Raw genomic sequence first — 18,289 nt, 5'->3', positions numbered from 1 at the left:
TAAGGTTAATAACTTCGACATTTATTTATTTATTTATTATACTAAATGTAATACAAATATGTTTATATCATTTTCCTTTACTTGGATTTTATATTTTTCAAAATATTACGCAAATTAAACTTTACTATAAAAATACAATCCATTTTTTCTATTTTAAGATTGTCAGAATCAAAAGCCTTATCTTTATTCCAAGTTCTTTGTTCCGTTAATTTTAACTGTTTTAATGCCATATGTTTACAAGATACTGGTACATGCTATCTTATTTAAAAACAAATGAAAAAGCAAAGGTAAGAATCTTAATTTTTAAAAAGTTAACTTGAAATAAAAATTCACAGACTGGAAGGAACACATTGTATATTATGCAAAAAGTGGCGAAACAAGAAACAAATTTATTTGCAGAATACAATATTTTTTAAATCGTTAAGTTTTATTACAAAATCTCGGATTAACATTGAAAATATCTATCGACTCTTTAAGTTTTCAAGAAAATGCATTTTTTCAATATGATAAAATAGCGTTCTTATATAAAGAGAAAAAAACTATAAACCGGCTCTGCATGCAAATACCTAACCGATTTATATATACATAAAATATGAACAATTTGTCCATTTAAATTCTTTCGATTTTGTTATGCTCTCTATATGAAAGCCTTATCCTAACTTAATATTCACTTAAAAACAGTTAGCTGCTGTTACTCTCGTGAAAAATAATAATCACGAATACATTTGTACGGTTAATTTATAAACTTTTTATTATTAGTATAAATGAATATAATGCTGAATACAATTAAGAAAAATCATTTTGAATGCACAGGTGGGCGCGATTGTAGGAACAAATACGTTTCCTATACTTTCCATGAAATTATCTGTTCATTTAGTAGACTCAACTGGAACTCGGTAGCATCCGTACAATTCGATTATCGCGACCGAAGAATACGCTCTTGACATATAAATATGCGGCGTTCAGTTAAATATTACTCGACGGAAAGTGGAAATAGCATTCAATTGAACATTTAATCGAGCGTTTTCTTCAGGAATTCTTTATTCAAACTGTCCATTTAATTGACAGTCATACGTCTATCATATTTAGCTTTCCCACAGTCTCATATCATTGTTAAAAGAACAAATACTGCTAACCCAATCGCTCTCTTCAATGTTCCTTATTGGACAACATAAACGAACATAAATGTAATTGCATATATCACAAATTAAGAAATTATTAATCGTTAAAACACTCTCGAAGCATCGTTATTTCGACATTACAATTTGAAGGGAGTACAGACGGATGCCTAAGGGTGATAAACGTAAATTGTAACGCAGCACACAATGGAGAGGAAGAAATTGCTGAATACAAGCGCACCATTAGTATCTGTCTGTACTCGGTAGTCGTTGTATGGCTGTGGGTTTAACACAATATAATAGCATCCTTTTTTTTTGTAACGAATAAAGATTGATAAATGCAAAGAAAAAACGTATTTCATTCACATCACAAAACCCATTTGTTTGATTTGAACTTTTATCAGTTCAAATATATTATACAATATCTTCTCATATATGTATACATGTATAATATATATATTTATATACTCTATTACATAAATGTAAGGAAAGTTATATAAATGTCTCAACTGCAATATTCATTATTTCTGCTTTTATTCTTCTTCTCTTTGAAGTGAATATCAGACAAATGAATCTTGTATCTCTTATATATCTCTGATATTGTACTCTAAATTAATTTTTTGTGTTAATGGCATGATCTCTTTTTATTTTCACCAGTTTCTGGCGCTTACGGAACAAAGCCCCTTTATCATACAAGCTTTTAAAATCTTTTGATATTATTCTTAAAGTTATGGTAAATTTATGTTCACATAATGCTGCAACGCTCTTCACCCTGGGGATCGCCCTGCAACATAAAACGTACGTATATCTCATTAATAAAAAGAATCAATAGAAACGTAAAATAAATGAATAATCACCACGGCCCCCAGTTCGCTAATCCACTGCGTGAATATCGGCATGTTCGTTTAGTCACAGATATAAGCAAATAATGAATCTCATTGTTATATTCACACGGTGAAAAAGATATGCATATGGAGAAAATATATGAGATATATATATCTCTCTCGGTAAAACATTATTCTATTCTTTTTTTTTACATCTCTTGCATACAGTGATATATTACTATATGTATATGTGCAATAATGTAGTGTACACGTAGATATATGTATATTAAATCAAATTTATTATTTATAAATGTCATACTATCATTCGCATTCTAAATATGCGCATACAATTTGTTTCGACTCGATTACATGTACATATTAATATGTATGTTTGAAACGCGAAAATAATTGATACCAAAAATAAACATTTTCGATTGTCCACCAAAACGCAATATAAAAATTCAATCTAAGGATTCTGCATTCGTACGTAGAATATATTCAGGATATTTAAAAAATGTGAAATAAAATATAAACAATATTTCTCGAACCATAAATTATCAATAATAGTAAATTGAATCCTATGTAAGAAAGACACCTTTAAGTATTGCCTACATAGATAATAACACATATATTTGACAATATTTCAATTAAAGACAATGTGGTTAATTAATGGGATGGTAATAGTCTTATATAACGAAGATATTAATTCTCGTAAGGCATGAAATTTTAGTTAAGCGGTGAGCGTCCAGGCAAAATGCTGCATGAAAACCAACAAAATATGAAGCAAAAAAATAATTCCTATATGAGTGCGAAGAGTATTATCGATAATATAATATTTGAACATCTGATAGGTTATAAAATAACTTACATAAAGTGCCCATCAGAGTCGTGTGCCCTCACCCTTAATACGGGTAGAGATATCTTCTCTATGGAACAAGAAGTGAATTGTGAAAACGCTACCGCTGAAAACTAGTTGTCTAACTGCAACACTTATTCTGTATATAACGAATCTCCAAAATCAAATGGGAGGTAAGTAATGTCTGAATATTCACTACTTGTTGTGTAAATATTAAATTGACCCCTGTAATGTCTTAAAACTTGCAATGAATAGCCACATTGTCTTCTATGATGATTAAGAATTAAAAAAAACACAACTCTTTCAAGATTTAATATGATGTCGACTATTTTTTTAGTTTTTCAAATATGGAATTTTTTTACATTATGATAATTGCATTGATGTACAATTTGCTAGATATGATTTTGTGCGTCGATAGTATACTTATCAACAAAATAATGCTGCAGTTAAAATATAACACATATATCAGTTCTGTGTGTATATTTTATCTAATTGTTTTTCTAACGTTCTTCCTCTAATGCTTATTTTTGTTTTAATTCCAAAAGGTTGAGTTTAAAGCTTTCACTACAACGTTCAACATGAGATATATATTTTACTATAAAACGTTTATTATATTCTTACCTGTTGATGATGGAGTTCTTCTGAAGGCCGGTATCCCATTTCTCTGTGTCGGGACAAAGTGGAGGACAACTGCTGTCTCTTCCGCTCAGAAGTTGCCATTTCCTATTAGAAAATTTATTGTAGTACCAAGTGGATCGTACCCAATAGCGTCAAATCGTAAAGAATTGTGTTCCGGCACGAATAAAATAAAAAAAAAACAATATAGTAGTATAGAAAAGCGGATTCTATCCCTGGGATTCGAGAGGGGTACGGAGACAGAAGGGACATTTTACGGCGTGCGTCTTTGCTGTGCTGACCGAGGTGATGTCATGCGGGAAGCGAGGAAAACATTTCACGGGGCGTATTTTTGCCGTGCTAACGCTGTCCCCCCTGCCCCCTCTCCGATCTCAGGGTTTGTATCCGCCTTGATATCCTACTCTATGTAAATGCCAAAAGATAGTAAATCTAAAATTTCCGTAAGAACCAAACAAATCCAGAGGTTAATTTTTAATTTTTTTTTTAATGTGAATTTTCAAAATATTAATCAAAGTTTACTTTATTCTTATATATCTGAAGAAAAATTATCATATTTATGTAATGTTTAAAGATGAGAAATTTTTGTTTCCTAAAAATTTACTTTTTGGATTTGTTTGGTTTGCAGAACTTTTGATTTATTAAAGAAAAGGGAGCTATGCGTATATAAGAATTAAATGTATAACAAATGGGGATAACACGTACTTCTCCTTCGATGTTTGTCAGTGTCGTAGTCATGTAATCGCCTACGAACCACTTCTGACCCTTCATGACGATGTTGGAAGGTGGCTCATGTGTTGCACCAATATCAGCCGACCACACCATCACGTTAGCACCCGCATCGAGTTTTACACTACGATGAAACTTGAAGACAGTTTCCAGGGCACCGGCTTTGCGAATAATCTGCCATCCACCCAAGCTTATTTCCTATTATAAAAAATTACATTACATAAGAAGTTTAAATTAACTTTAACAAAGTTAAAACGCACATCGCTAGATTTTTCCAAAGTTTCAGCTCCACTTACCTTATTGCCTTTATTGGTGAGTTTTACAAATCGCCCTTGGGGATCCGCTTCCGAAATTTCTACGTCACCCCTAGCACTACCCGTAACACTATAATCGCTACTGCTGCGTTCCTCGCTTTCCTCTAACAAGGTGCGTTTCCGTTTGCCGCCTCTAAGAGGAGTATGTCTGGACGGAGTTGCTCTACCAGATAGAGACGTTGACTGCATGGGTGTTATGTTCAACCTGGAATTGAGGTAAATTCGCAAAAATTAACTCTAGCATGTAACATTTGCTGTTCGAATTTACAGAAATTATAATATTGACTTACCTCGCCTCTTCGGACTCGAGCATCTTGCGATACGCAGCAATTTCCAAATCAAGCGCCACTTTAATGTCCATAAGATCTTGATATTCCTGCAACTGCTGAGCCATTTCATCTCGCATACGTGTTAATTCGGCTTCCAATGCAGCTAAGCTTTCGGCATGACGAGCGCGTTCGTTCTCTCGTAAATTCTCCAAGTCTCTGTCAAGAAACATTTTACGTTATTTATAGATTTATGGTATTTATGTAAATAAATATTACTTATTAATTATATGTCTCTATAATCCTTAATTTTTGTATTTTACTTTTCTTACTTATTTCAAAGTTACAAAGAAGAAACGACAGAATTCTGTAAAGAAAGGAATTACCTAATGCGTGCATTGAGGGCGTTATTGGACGCTTCGAGTTCATTGATTCTTGAGTTAAGTCCTTCGATTCGAGTGCGAGTCTGTCTTAATTCCTCGGCTGCCATGTTGGCGACTCCGCTATTACGCTGAGCGTGAGATGCCAAATTCTTGATTTTGTTCTCATACAAAAGTTCGATCTCCTCTCGATTTGCACGCATCTGCGCCTCGTATTGATCACGTAATTCTTGCAAGGATTGCTGCAATTTAGCTTCATATTGCTCCGCGAGACGACCGTCGATCTCCGATATTTCAACCTGAAATAGAATTCAAAAATATTAATATTATCAAAGAATTCTCTAAAAAAATCAACAGAAAATTATATTTAATTAGTTGTTACATCAACTAAATTTTAATTCGGTTTTCCTTTTTTTTTTAATAAGTAATAGTAACCGCTTACTTGTCGTCTCGTACGAGTCTCCGAAAGTTCTTGCTGAAAAACTTGATCCTTGAAACTGATGTCTTCTTTGAGACTCTGAATATTGTTCTCAAGGTCGATTCGCTGGAGAGTCTCTTCCTCCAAATGCTTGCGAGCGTCGTCCAGCAATGCTTTCAATCGCTCCACTTCCTTTTCCAAATCTCGCTCCTTCTCGGACAGCTTCTTACGCTCCGCCTGCGACTGATTGAACTGTGACTGCAAGTCGCTACAGCGCGTCTCGAATATCATTGCATTTCGCTCCGCTATCTGCAGGTCCTTCGATTTCTTATCGAATCTAAAACAATAAATGTTAATCGTCAACAGAGTTTATCTCTATTAGTGATATAATATTGTTTCATCTTTAAGTTTCTGCTACACTTCTTTAACAATTAACTTTTAGCCGATCGCCCGCCAAGATTTCCAACAACTTCTTACAGGAAGTTTGCAAACCGCAACGTGTACGTCCGATTATATGGCGGCAGATATCATTCGTTAAGACATAAAATGTGGATATGCACTTTATTAACTCTAATTATTGTTTTATTTTTTTTTTGTATATTTATATAGGCTAATTGAGAAAAAAAGATAAAAGAGAATCTATTATAACTAATTATAACTTTAAGACTAAAGTAATAAAGAATCAAACATTTCATATACGAGCAGTTTTTATGTTTTAGTGTTTTAATGCAAGAACGAATTTCTTATTGACAACGACGGCATTTTATGAAGGTTCTTTAGACATAAAATACTCGAAACCGATGTCTCGTCTCGTTATCCTTGGCCTACTGCCTCAAAACAAGCAATGATGCTACATCTATTCTCGGGAAATCACTTTTCCTGCTACGGTATCTTCAGAAAGCGTCAATCCAGACGAATCATCGCGAATTCTCGAATTTCACATTAAGTTGAGAGAAAGAGCTCAAGAATTAAAAACCAAGAGACATAAACAGACAAAAGATAAATTAAATTGGATTTAATTTACATTAATTTCTTGCAGGACTCGCATTTTCACGAAACCCCTCAATTGTAAATAATATGACAACGTACAGTTTTGCGAGATGTAATTTCGCGCAAGATTCGTCACGGTGTAATCGGCATTCCGAGTCAAATTCGCTTTCATTTACATTCCGTCGGTTCGCGAGGAGGAAGCCGTGCGCCGGGTAGGAGAGGACACGCGCTTCTATTTCAAGCGATGTACGACCCACATTGAGAATTTTATTTTCTGCCATGGTGGCCCGGACGTTGTCTTCAATATATACGCCCGGTTAACAGATCCTGTCCTTCCCTCGATTTTCAAGGGGGAAAAAAAACGTGCGCTCCAGAAAGCACATGCTCACCATCGCGAGAAACGCTCCGGTCGCTAATTAACTTGTGGCGGCTTAAAAGCCAACGATCGTCCTCTGACAGTATCAAGCTGGAAACATTCGGTAAAACACGATTTACTGCAGCTCGCAAATACTTGCTACGACGATCTTTATTGGCTTGTAATTAAATTTATTGTAATATATAAATTTTATTGTTTGCAGTAATTAATCGTATGTATCATTTGCGTCAATGAAGATGCGTTCAAGATTGCTTTTCGTGAATCATAAATCGCAAAAATTTAAGTGAAAAGTATACACTAAAATCTCTTTAATCTTATTAATTTTTTCCTAAGTTACAAATTTATCTCTTATAAAAAAATATATTTCCATATAAAAAAAATTGTATCCATATAAATTTCATTTACGAGTAAAATATTAAATGTTTGATTTATAATTGTTTTAAGTAAACTAACTTTAAAAACTTACGACTTTCTAATTTAATATGAATAATGCTTTTCAAAATTAAACTTTTAATTCCACTTAATTTATTCTTAACGTAGCTTTTGAATTATTTTTCTTTGTTTATGTGACTTTTAACATAACTAAATTAATTTATAACGTAAGTAAATTAATTAATTTTTGAAGTCATTAAATTTAACTTAATTTAAAAAGTTAGAAAAATATATTATCCAACCTGGCCTCAATCTTGGCTACGTTTAGAAATATTAAAGACATTTTATTCCTTGTTCATTCGAATGTTAGTCAAAAATAAAATGAATATAACATGGGGATTGATGTTTCCGAACGGTAAACCCTTGCTTTTTTATTTATTTTTTTTACGCTCGACACCATGCATTACAAGCTGTCCTCAGCTAAGGTTGGATACCACTGCTCTAAACAATTGCTGGGAAGGGAGTCTCGAGATTTATACGCTTCTTAGCGGGAGGGTGATGGTCGTCGCCCTTTAGTTCTCGCGCACACCAATCCGAACGAAATGCGTGGCAGGGAGACGCTTCAGAAGACTTGCAACGTTATGTGCATTCGACCATGCACGAACGAGCGACACCCATTACAGTGTCTCGGGTCAAGTTCACTCGCAAAGTTTTGTAATTTTGTAAAAACACTCGCGCGATATACTTATGAATTAATTTTATCATCACATTTTATTACTTTTATTGCCCTCGTTGCAAATATTTTATTAAGAACAGAAAATAATTGCTATATAATACATTAAATGAACACATATACAAATGTTTTTCATATGTTAATTCTTCTTCTAAAAATATAACAGATTATCCCTCCGCGGCACAATTCTGAAGCAAATTGTATTACGATATTTTTTTATTAGAAAATATTGATTTGATTTTTTTTTCTTAACGTAATTATTACTAATTTTGCTCTATTCTCAATTCATGCCACTTCCTCTTTCGTCCCCTCAAAAGTACAGGCTCTAAGATTAATTTAATCGGATGAGATGGGCCCTGCCGGTCGTATGCACGACGCGACACGCCTCGTATACGATCTTGAACTCCTCGCAACACGCGGCCCTCGCGCCTCCGAAAATGGCGAGGTTTTACACACGCCCGCTCGCGTGTAATATCTCTCACGCGACGCCTGCATTACTAAAATAGCTGACATCAAACGCGACTTGTCGACCATGGTTCCGTGATGAGATACCGATTTTTAAAGACGGGTGCCTAATCGATTCGCGGCCGTTAGAATTTTGCTCCGCGGAAGCTTATCCACGACGCTCGAAATTCGAGATTATTAGTATCGCTCGGCCTCGAAGGTAGAAAACAGATACGACCGCCACGCGCTTTCACGCGTATCGCCGAGTACACGAGGAATGCGCGAACGTGTTCCCTCGTTATCGCTTAATTGGATCACGGACTTGAACGTGGTCGACGTTACTCCACCTTCGGTGATTGCGAACATCGAGGAAAATATTTTTCTCGGAAAAATTCGAAGCATCTTCCTCATTGTCGAGAGTGCGAATCGCGTAGTTTTCGGAGGAAGCTTCAGTGAGTGCTTCGAGGAAGCCTTGAAGCTTTGAGAAAATGTTATGAAAACATCCATACCGAAAACAAATTTTTCATGTTCAATGAAAGCATTTATTTTAACATCATTTCCTTGATTAAAAAAAAAAAAAATATTTCCCAGGTTTAAAAATAAAATTATTTTATACTAGCTAATATTGATTTAATAATAGTAGAGATATTGCAATATGTCATGTCATTGTTGTATCATTTATGATTCTTTTGTTTCGAACTATATTTACTGTTCGTATCATAATTCGGCAATTGTTAACAACTTTTTCCTGAGTGCAGTGAAGAAACGGCGATATTTCTGCTAAGAATCTTGTGCAATTATCATTAAACATTCTTAAATACTCGAGTATCCTATTGGAGGACGCTCGCGTCATGCCACAACCTTTTTTGCTTACTCAAGGACGGAATTTGCGGACGCTAAGCACCGTCCGAAAGAAAAAGAGAGACAGGAGGAAAGAGAGAGGTGTTGAAGTGCCGTCTGTCGCATAATGAAACGTCGTATATTCCTAGCAATTTTGGTCGCTGACACAATTTCTTTCGCAAGAAATTCCAGATGTAACAGAGACAAAAAATAATTGACGGCAATCGCCGATGGATAACGTTAGCAATAATGAAAATAACAGCGGCAGTGAAGTCTCGCGACGCTGTCCTTTTGAAGGATGGTAGCAACAATACTGTCATCACGAAAAACACGATTTTTAGCATAAAAATAAACTTCATGACCATGATCACGCAGGTGTTCTCAGCCTATACTTAACGAATAGGATATCCATATGGATAATTAATTAATATATCCTCAGAAATATATATAAATATCTTAATATGTAAAGTTGCACGCATTTCGAGTTATATTTGGACCGAGTGCTTCCGGTCTAGATATTCGCACGTCATAACACTCATAACTGTTGATTATTTGAAAAACGACAACGTTATCTTAAAGCAAGTGGGAGATGATGCTTCAGATTGCATGTTTAAGGGAGGAAACCTTGTTCAGTGCATGATCGAAAAATGCATGATTTTTAGGCATTTTTTTCTCAGCTAAAATAAAATCAATTATTTCGAAATTTTAAGGACGTTTTACTAGTCTACAACTTTAAATGTATAAAAAAATTATTTTAATAAAATAATATTAATTTTTTGTTTACAAAATAGAAGCATGTTTGTAAGCACATTACACTTTGAAAAAAAATTTGCAATTTTTACAAAAAAAAAAATTTAACTTTTTGCAAAAAAATTAGTATAATTTAAAGTTTTTCAAAAACATATTAGTTCATATAGAAGAGAAACTAATTATTTACAAAACAAGACAAGGAACAATTCAATCGGATGATTAGGTTTTTCACAATCATGTACACAAACTCGAAAAATACGGTTTTGAAAAGGAAAAAAAAAACGTATTTCAAGTTTTCGGAACACGTAAGTTCTACGCCCGACTCATGACCTTTTCGAGGCTGTAACTCGAAAAATACTTTGAACCTTGGTCTAATATTTTAAGAGGATATTTTCAGATAGAACTATTATTGATTAAGACAACTTTAGAAAATTCGATTTTTGTGACCGTATAAACCAGATTCCCCCTTAAATCTCGTAGAATAAAATATTACTTTAATGTCCATTTCCACCAATGTAAATTAACGTTGATCTCGGTTTAACTTAGTCTTTGTCTTTTTGTGATAATAAAAATTAGAAAGTGAAATAAAGAGGTGAAAACTGAGTAAATCATTACCATTACATTATGTGTGATATTAATTATTATTATATTATTATTTATCTGATATCGTCCAATTATTCTTTAAAATCTTATATTGAAAACAAAATTTATTGCATTAATAGGAATTTTGTGATTTAATTAAGTGATTTGCCACTCTAATAAGAGTAAAAATTCACTTTTATACAGTGAAAATTATCCTACGGAGTGACAGTTGAGCTTGTGCAATTTATTGCACGACTAATTTTTCATTCTATGCACTGAGAAAAATGATCTGATTATATTAACAAAACTTATATAATTGAGTGTTTCTGGTGAAATCAAGTAGAATTTCTGATTATAATCGAAACAATTGATAGATTTTACTATAATCTGGTAACTTCTACAAGATTTCTGATTCGTCCGTTTTGAAACAGACATACTGGTTGAATCTAACAAAATTCCTATTAATGCAATAAATTTTATTTTCAATATAAAATTTTAAAGAATAATTGGACGATATCAGATAAATAATAATATAATAATAATTAATATCACACATAATGTAATAGTAATAATTCTTCCATAGATATAAAAAAAAATAAATCAAATATTATGAATATATGAAGTGTAAAACGTGAAAATCAGGAAAGAAACGGAAGACAGTCAATAATAAAAGAGAGAAGTCAGTTGCGTCAATCACAGAAAATAACACTACAACTGCTTTCTAAGTTTCTATCTACCTGATCGTTGCTACCTAAATGTTAGAAGACACGCTCGGGATCTATTCTTACAAATGTCTATAGTTTCTCAAGTCGTGATAACTCAAATCGTGATACGTGAAGACAGAAAGCACTTGCATGCGGACAACTTCACATATTAAGGCATTTGTGACGTCAAGTATATAACTAATTTCAGTGTTTACTTAGCCTCACGCAATCAGGGTCGGATTTAACGCCTAAGCTAACTTAAACTATATAGGGAGGGAAGACAGCAAAGTTAGAAAGGCAGCATTATCAAAAAAAATTTGTAAAAAATTAACTTTATAATTCAATTTATGATAATATACGTAACGCAAAATAAGAAAGCAATAACCAACAAAATATAGAATTTGATTAATTTAAATAAATTACATTTGAATAAGGGCTAATGGATTTAAAGATGTTGTCAGACATACAGTCTCTGGAAAGTAAATAAAATTTGGAAATATGTTAACATTAATGGAAAAAAATATTCTACATCCTTAACCGCATAGCAGCAACGTCAGTCTTAATCCGACCCTACATACAGTAATAAGTGAAACAAGAGAACCGATTTTTATAGCTAAATTTTCTGAACTAATGTACTTTTAAAGTGAAATACATACAGTATTTGAAAGTTAGTGAAAGCGAGAACGGAAGTCCTAATGCAGTCTAGTACTGGAGTAGAAAACGAATCTATAGTTTAATCACATTTATTTTGGGAAGAAAATGTCATTTCGAAAGTGCTGGCGGACGGAGTTTGAGTTTACTAAGAACTTCCTTGTATCTATCTATCCCACTCTATCCACGTAAGTTGGGCACGGCAGTTGGGGAACCGGTGTGCTGCACCGTAACGGTATAAACCAGAGTCAGACAATATACCGTAATTTCGTCTTCAAGAGATATCAGCGGAGCATGCTTGACTCTCCGACTATCATTAAACCGTAACTTTGAAAATACGGCACGCGTGCCGATAATTATTCAAAGCGTGCACTGAGAAAAAAAAAGTTGTTAAATTGACAAAATTTTGCAACTTGATTAAATTTCATCAGTTCAAGTATGTATTTAACTCAAAGTATTTAAACTTGAAGCATTAATGTATTAATTAAGTTATAAAAATATAAATATATATATAAAATATATACAAATGTTTAAATTGAAGTTCCAATATTTTATGTATTTATTTAAGTACATGAACTAAAAAAATTTAATCAAGTTGAAAAAGTTAAGTTAACAACTTTTTTTTCAATGTGGAATTATCGCGCGCATATACGCAATAACGCAATATATGCAACGTGTATTCGACATGAATAAAAGAAAATGTTAATTTACAAATCACCATTTTCCACATCTATATAATTTTAGTAAAATCTCGCACATGCATAAGAAAAATCACAGTCTTTCATTATTTTATTAATCCTCTGTGATCTAACTTTTTCACTGCTTTCCTAGTCCAACTGGATCACTGATGCCCCATAGTTTTTTTTAAAAAGATTTTCAGATTTTAAAAAAATCTGAAAAAATTCTGGCACACTCTTCTAACATTCCAGAATACAATTTTACGATTGTTTGACCCGAAACGTTTTTTACTTTTTTTCGTACGTGTCTGTCCAAACTTGAGGCAGAATAATTCAAAATTGAAAATTCATCTTCGAAGTCCCGATTGGATCACGGAAGGTTAATTAAAAATATCTATATCTGCCACAATAAATCATTTGTAGCGCTCTTCTATTTCTTCCATTCTTTTCTCGTTGCCTCCTTGCCTCAATCTTTAGCGAACAAACGCAAGAATTCGAGCGAGCCTTTATCGAGAAAAATAATTTTATTATATCAACGAGACATGTATGATTGAGTGCGTTTTGGTGAAAAGCAGAATTTCTAGTTATTACAACTCGCGATTTTACAATCAGAACGTTTAATAGATTTTACTATCTCGTAATTCTTACAAGATTTCTAATCATTTTATTTATTTTTTTTTTACAGATACCAGTTGAATCTACCAGATTTCTAAATAATACAACAAGACTTTTTCAACGTCGCGTTCAATTTACCCTGAAAACAGCAAGTGCAAGATCTGATAGTCGCGAGGGGAGGGGGCGGGGGGTGTAGGTTAATCGTGGAAAAATTTCACTCTCGCGCGAGGTGGAAGGATCGATCGTCCCGACGGGCCAAAAAGCACCCGACGTACCTATAATTTCAGGACAGCTATCGTACGAGATCGTATCGGCGGCAGCGGCGGCGTCTGTGGAATCGAGTCAATGTTTTTGGGTCAGGTGATAACACACCGACGCTGACATCACCGCCGCATAGTAAGCGTGACGCAACCGCTCGTAGTAACGTCATTGTGGAGTCCCGGCTCCGTTCATGCTTCTCCACTCCGAGGCCGGGCGATCGCGGCGCACTCACGCCGAAAATTGCTTCCTCTCTACGTCGCTTTTCCCCGTTCCTGTCCAGCTGCTCTTTCTTTGTCTCCCGCTACCTCTCCCGCCCCCTCTTCGCACATTCCTCCATAATTTTTCGTTTCCTTTAAATTCTACGCACCCACCCTTTCCAAGCACGTCAGGCAATCAATCTCGACTTATCATTTTGGACAGAATTTCAATGTTGACAAACATGATCGATGAAAATACGCGTGACGCATCGATGATGACTCCTGCTCGTTAATCTAATTCGAGATCAATAGATCAATGTACGATTCTTTTAATCAGCGAATTACCCTTGGATCAAATGGAATCTATACCGCACGGCCGTGATAATGCGTATTGCTGTTTGGCATGCGAATGAGGTGAGTGATAACGACGCCGGGACAAAAGTATCGATCAGAACAGGTTCGAGAATGTTTAGCGCGTTTTGTAACGCGTTGCTAAGATTCAAAATTATCGCTGACTCAATTTTACTTTTATTCCACTCGTTGGCTGCCGTCGTGTGTGAATATTTGTTTCTTGTATGTTTGCGAAATGTCGTACGGACAAGATGAAACTATACAAAACGTTCCGTACAAACAGAAATATTGCATGCCTTCTAATCTGAATTATTTAAATTTATATATAGACGTTGAAGAATGAAAGTGATTACTATCTGCGACATCCGTACTATCTGCGATAAATCTCCATTAAATAAATATGTGTCACGACGCATTTCGTAGCGAGTGTGTGCAATCTTTAGTAAATTGACGCTTATCTGATAATTCTTGGAAAATTATCAAGTAAAAGAATACGAGAAGAGAATGACTAAGGTCTACAACATTCATTGACAACGTAGACTGAAATGCGGCAAACTTAACTACAACCTGATCTAGTAGCTAAGTCATATAAAAATTATATTAAAAAATGGAGCAATAATTTTCTCGGCATTTATATTGATATATTGAAATAAAATTAAAGTAATATTACAGAGGGATAATGCTAGATCACTTTGCAATTCTTCTATTAAAAAAATTATGCCTGCCAAAAAAACGGAAGATTTATTTGCGTCATCGATATTTCGAAAGCAACATAAATCTTCCTCCTGATGAATCACAATAATTATGTACACACTTCACATAGTAGTGGTTATATATTCACCATGTGCCATTTGTATATAATGAAACACAATCGGTATATACACGTATAATAATGGAACTAGAAAGTACTATACTCTTTTGCCTTGAGACTTATCTTAGTTGGATTTATCATACTTATTTTAGTTGCAGTCAAATTAAAAATTTCTTAATTGAAATATTTACGTAAATAAAGAAATTTTTAATTATTTTTTTCTTTCTGGAAAATATTTACTGTTAAATTTTTTTATATTCAATCCAATCAGATTTTTTAATCTGAGAAAACAATTAAGTTGAATAATATCGTTAGCTTATTTTGATTAAAATAATTATTTAAGTGTAAAAAAATGTAAAAATACGATATAATATTCTTGAGGTATAATGTCTATTTACTTAAAATTAAATATTCTTACTTAAACAGAGCAAATGCATCAAACTATATAGTTTTAAGAAAATATTTTTTTTTTCATTAAAAAAAATTTTTCTGTCAATGTGGAAAAAAATTAAACATTCCTAGACGGTCAAAAAATATTTATTTTGGAAAATGAAAAGTTCTAATGTTTCACCCGGTATAATTCAGAAACTAAACAACCTCCTGATTGCGAGAGTTTCCTTGCGCGATGAAACACAGAAAATAATTCAGAAACAAAACAGGAAGAAGTGTTCTGTTTACAGTGAAGATAAATATTACTATCTGTGATTAATTTAAAAAAAAATAAAATCAGCTGATTATATTTGCGAATTGTCAACTTAATCAAAACTTAAAGATAATCATCAAGATAAAACCAATCTTTTAATTAAAAGTATTATACTTAAGATAAATAAATTACAATTTGCAGAAAATGGACAAGGAGAACAAAATATGATTAATTAGATTAAAGTTTCACAGATGGCAATTTGTGAATTTAATCGGCTGATTTTTAAGTTATAAATCGGAGTTGGTGAGACCGGCTCCGAGGGGTTCAAAAATAGGAAAGGGTCATGAACAGGGGAAAAAATGTTGAAAAAAAATATCAAGATTGTATCGAGGTTATGGGCACGCGTGGACGCGATTGCGCGAATAACAAGTTTACTCTGCGCATGTGCCGGAGAATAAGGAGTGCGAGCGACGACGATAGAGAGGGAAATCAAGTATAGCACAGCCCTGATGATTCATGTATCAAAGAGTGAATTTTGTACTACAACTATACTTCCAAGTCACATCCCTCTGAAGTCACGGGCTCCATTGTATTTAAATCCGAATTGCACTGCATTGCCGACTGCAGCACCTACACACAACCGTGCCTCCGACGATCAACAAATTCCCCCCACTCGGGCATGAGGAAGACGAGAGATTTTGTAACAAAATATTTTCCTTTTTGTACTTTTCTTTGCGCCGCGATAAAGGCAGGATCCCTGGATCGCGTCGATATGCATTAGTAAGAAATGCCGATCAGTGCCATCTTACTTTCCTATTTATTTTCCAAGCAAGGCGGACAGATACGCTGCAGCGAGGCGAATCGCTTATCGTAGAGAGTAAAAAAAAAAAACGGAGTGCGATATGTCGTATGTGCTACTGATTAACACTTACTTGACTTTGAGATCCTCGTTATCATCCCATAAACGTTTGGTATCGATCTCGAGCTTGGCGCGTTCCCTGGCCGTTTCGTCGAGCAGCTTCCGCGCGTCGGACAACTCGTGCTCGTACATGGCCTTGATGTTGGTGACATCCCGGGTGATGGTCTCCTGGGTGGTCTGCACCTCCCGGGTCAGCCGAGAATTTTCCGATTCCAGGAGACGCACCTTCTCGATGTAACATGCCAAACGATCGTTGAGATTTTGCAGGTCCTGCTTCTCCTGCATCCGGGAGTAGCGGGTCGGGCTGAGCGGGCTGCCGGGTCGCCGGGAGGTTCCGATCGGCGTCGACGTCGACGGCGGCGATTGGATGTTGGACGACGACGACGCGACGGAGACCGATGCTTCGGTAGATGCGGCGGCTGCCGCCGCAGCGGCCGCCGCCGCCGCTGCCGCGGTCTTCCTGCCCGACTTGGTTGACATCACGCGCTTGTTTTACTCCTGTATTCGGTACGTATACGGCTCTCCTGCACGCGGCTTCTCGCGCCTGCGGTCTCTGCGTACGGAGCACGCACTACGCCGTTCCGTTCTCGGTTCGGCGGCGGCACCCTCGCGACACCGGCGACGAAAGACAGAGAGAAGGGGGTAACGCACCGGCGTGTCCGTGTCTATCGGATCGTCAACTCGCGGCCGAGAAGCGTCAACGTGTCCGTGTCGATCGAACGAGCGAGCGAATGATCACGCGTACCTCCTTCCGTACACCTCCTTCGACACCTCACATATACCTCGCAGCTAAATGCGCACTACTGATCAACCAGCGCGGCCAACGGTCGAAGTTAGTGCGCTTGCGACGACGCCACATCACAAGCCGGCTTTCGCGCCGCCATTAAGCGGGAAGGAGCGCCGCGAGTGGCGATTGGTCGCGGAGCCGCGGGGACGCCACGCAGCTGGCCAATCGCGCGCTCCTGCCGGCCGAGTGCGCGCAGTGCCGCGCGCTGCGATTGGTCGCGTCTGACGTCGACGGGCTGCGCAGCCAATCGCAAGGCGATTAATCTAAAAGACGTTACGCATGATTCCGGCGGAATCGTTGAATCGAACCCAACGGATTTTACGGATGACTTTAAATTCGTGTTTGTTTAATCGTACGTGGGACCTTGTGTTTTCCGTATTTCGGACGAGACCGCGGACGATGTAAGGCTTTGAAGAACGAAAGAGAAAGGAAATTAAACGCGTAAACTGATTCTCTATTAGTATTTTACAGGATTGGTATTTTATAGTATCTAGTTGAAAGTTAAATGATAAAGTTTAAGGTTAATAACTTTTAAGTTTAGTTAATTTTTAACAATTTAATTTTTAACTTTAACTAACTTATTATTGAATCACATAAACTTTGATTTATTAACTTTTCTCCTAAATTAAAAATTTATGTAAAAAAAAACTTTCATATGAGAAACAATATTTCTTTATTGTTTCATATAAATTTAATTTATAAATCTAATATTAAATTGATAGCCTCTATATTAGAGTTGTTTTAAGTAAACTAACTTTATAAACTTGGGAATTTCTAAGTTAATATGAATAATATGTGCTTTTCAAAATCAACTATTAATTTCAGTTAATTTAATCTTAACGTGACTTTTAACTTTTAACTTGTTGATATAACTTTTAACGTAACTAAATTAAAATTTATTTAGCCATTATACTTTAACTTAATCTCCTTATCTTTGCATTTCTTAATTTGCAAGATGATAAAATTAAACAATAAATATTGTTTGACACAAAAATATTTTCACAAAGTAACTAAGAAATTATAAATTTCCGTAAATTGTTATATTTAA

General features: G+C 35.1%; 1 protein-coding gene across 2 annotated transcripts; it reads right to left on the bottom strand.

Moving 5' to 3' along the window:
* Positions 1-369: 369 nt before the first annotated feature.
* On the bottom strand, positions 370-17,330 carry LOC105195063 (lamin-C). Of its 2 annotated transcripts, XM_039451771.1 has the most exons (9): positions 16,468-17,330; positions 5,563-5,875; positions 5,127-5,419; positions 4,765-4,959; positions 4,457-4,679; positions 4,137-4,358; positions 3,420-3,521; positions 2,811-2,868; positions 370-1,902 (listed from the first exon to the last, which is right to left on the bottom strand). In XM_039451771.1, exons 1-8 carry the CDS (start codon positions 16,932-16,934, stop codon positions 2,845-2,847), a joined length of 1,839 nt encoding a protein of 612 aa, XP_039307705.1. In that variant the 5' UTR covers positions 16,935-17,330; the 3' UTR covers positions 370-1,902; positions 2,811-2,844. The 2 variants fall into 2 exon arrangements, with proteins under 2 accessions (XP_039307705.1, XP_011158583.1); XM_011160281.3 differs by lacking the exon at positions 2,811-2,868 and having other exon boundaries at positions 16,468-16,934.
* Between the last annotated feature and the right edge of the window lie 959 nt (positions 17,331-18,289).

Source organism: Solenopsis invicta, chromosome 7 (genome assembly GCF_016802725.1).
Source record: "Solenopsis invicta isolate M01_SB chromosome 7, UNIL_Sinv_3.0, whole genome shotgun sequence".
Classification (NCBI taxonomy): Eukaryota; Metazoa; Arthropoda; class Insecta; order Hymenoptera; family Formicidae; genus Solenopsis; species Solenopsis invicta.
Note: the sequence above shows the minus strand (reverse complement) of the source record. Positions and strands in the feature narration are given on the sequence as shown.

What these genes read in the sequence shown, in the direction of transcription:
- LOC105195063 (XM_011160281.3), bottom strand. Translation starts at nt 16,934, where the DNA reads ATGTCAACCAAGTCGGGCAGGAAGACCGCGGCAGCGGCGGCGGCGGCC. An exon ending in AACGAGGATCTCAAAGTCAA is followed by an intron (nt 5,876 to 16,467) that starts GTAAGTGTTAAT and finishes TTATTGTTTTAG; the next exon opens with ATTCGATAAGAAATCGAAGG. An exon ending in TCACCAATAAAGGCAATAAG is followed by an intron (nt 4,359 to 4,456) that starts GTAAGTGGAGCT and finishes TTTTTATAATAG; the next exon opens with GAAATAAGCTTGGGTGGATG.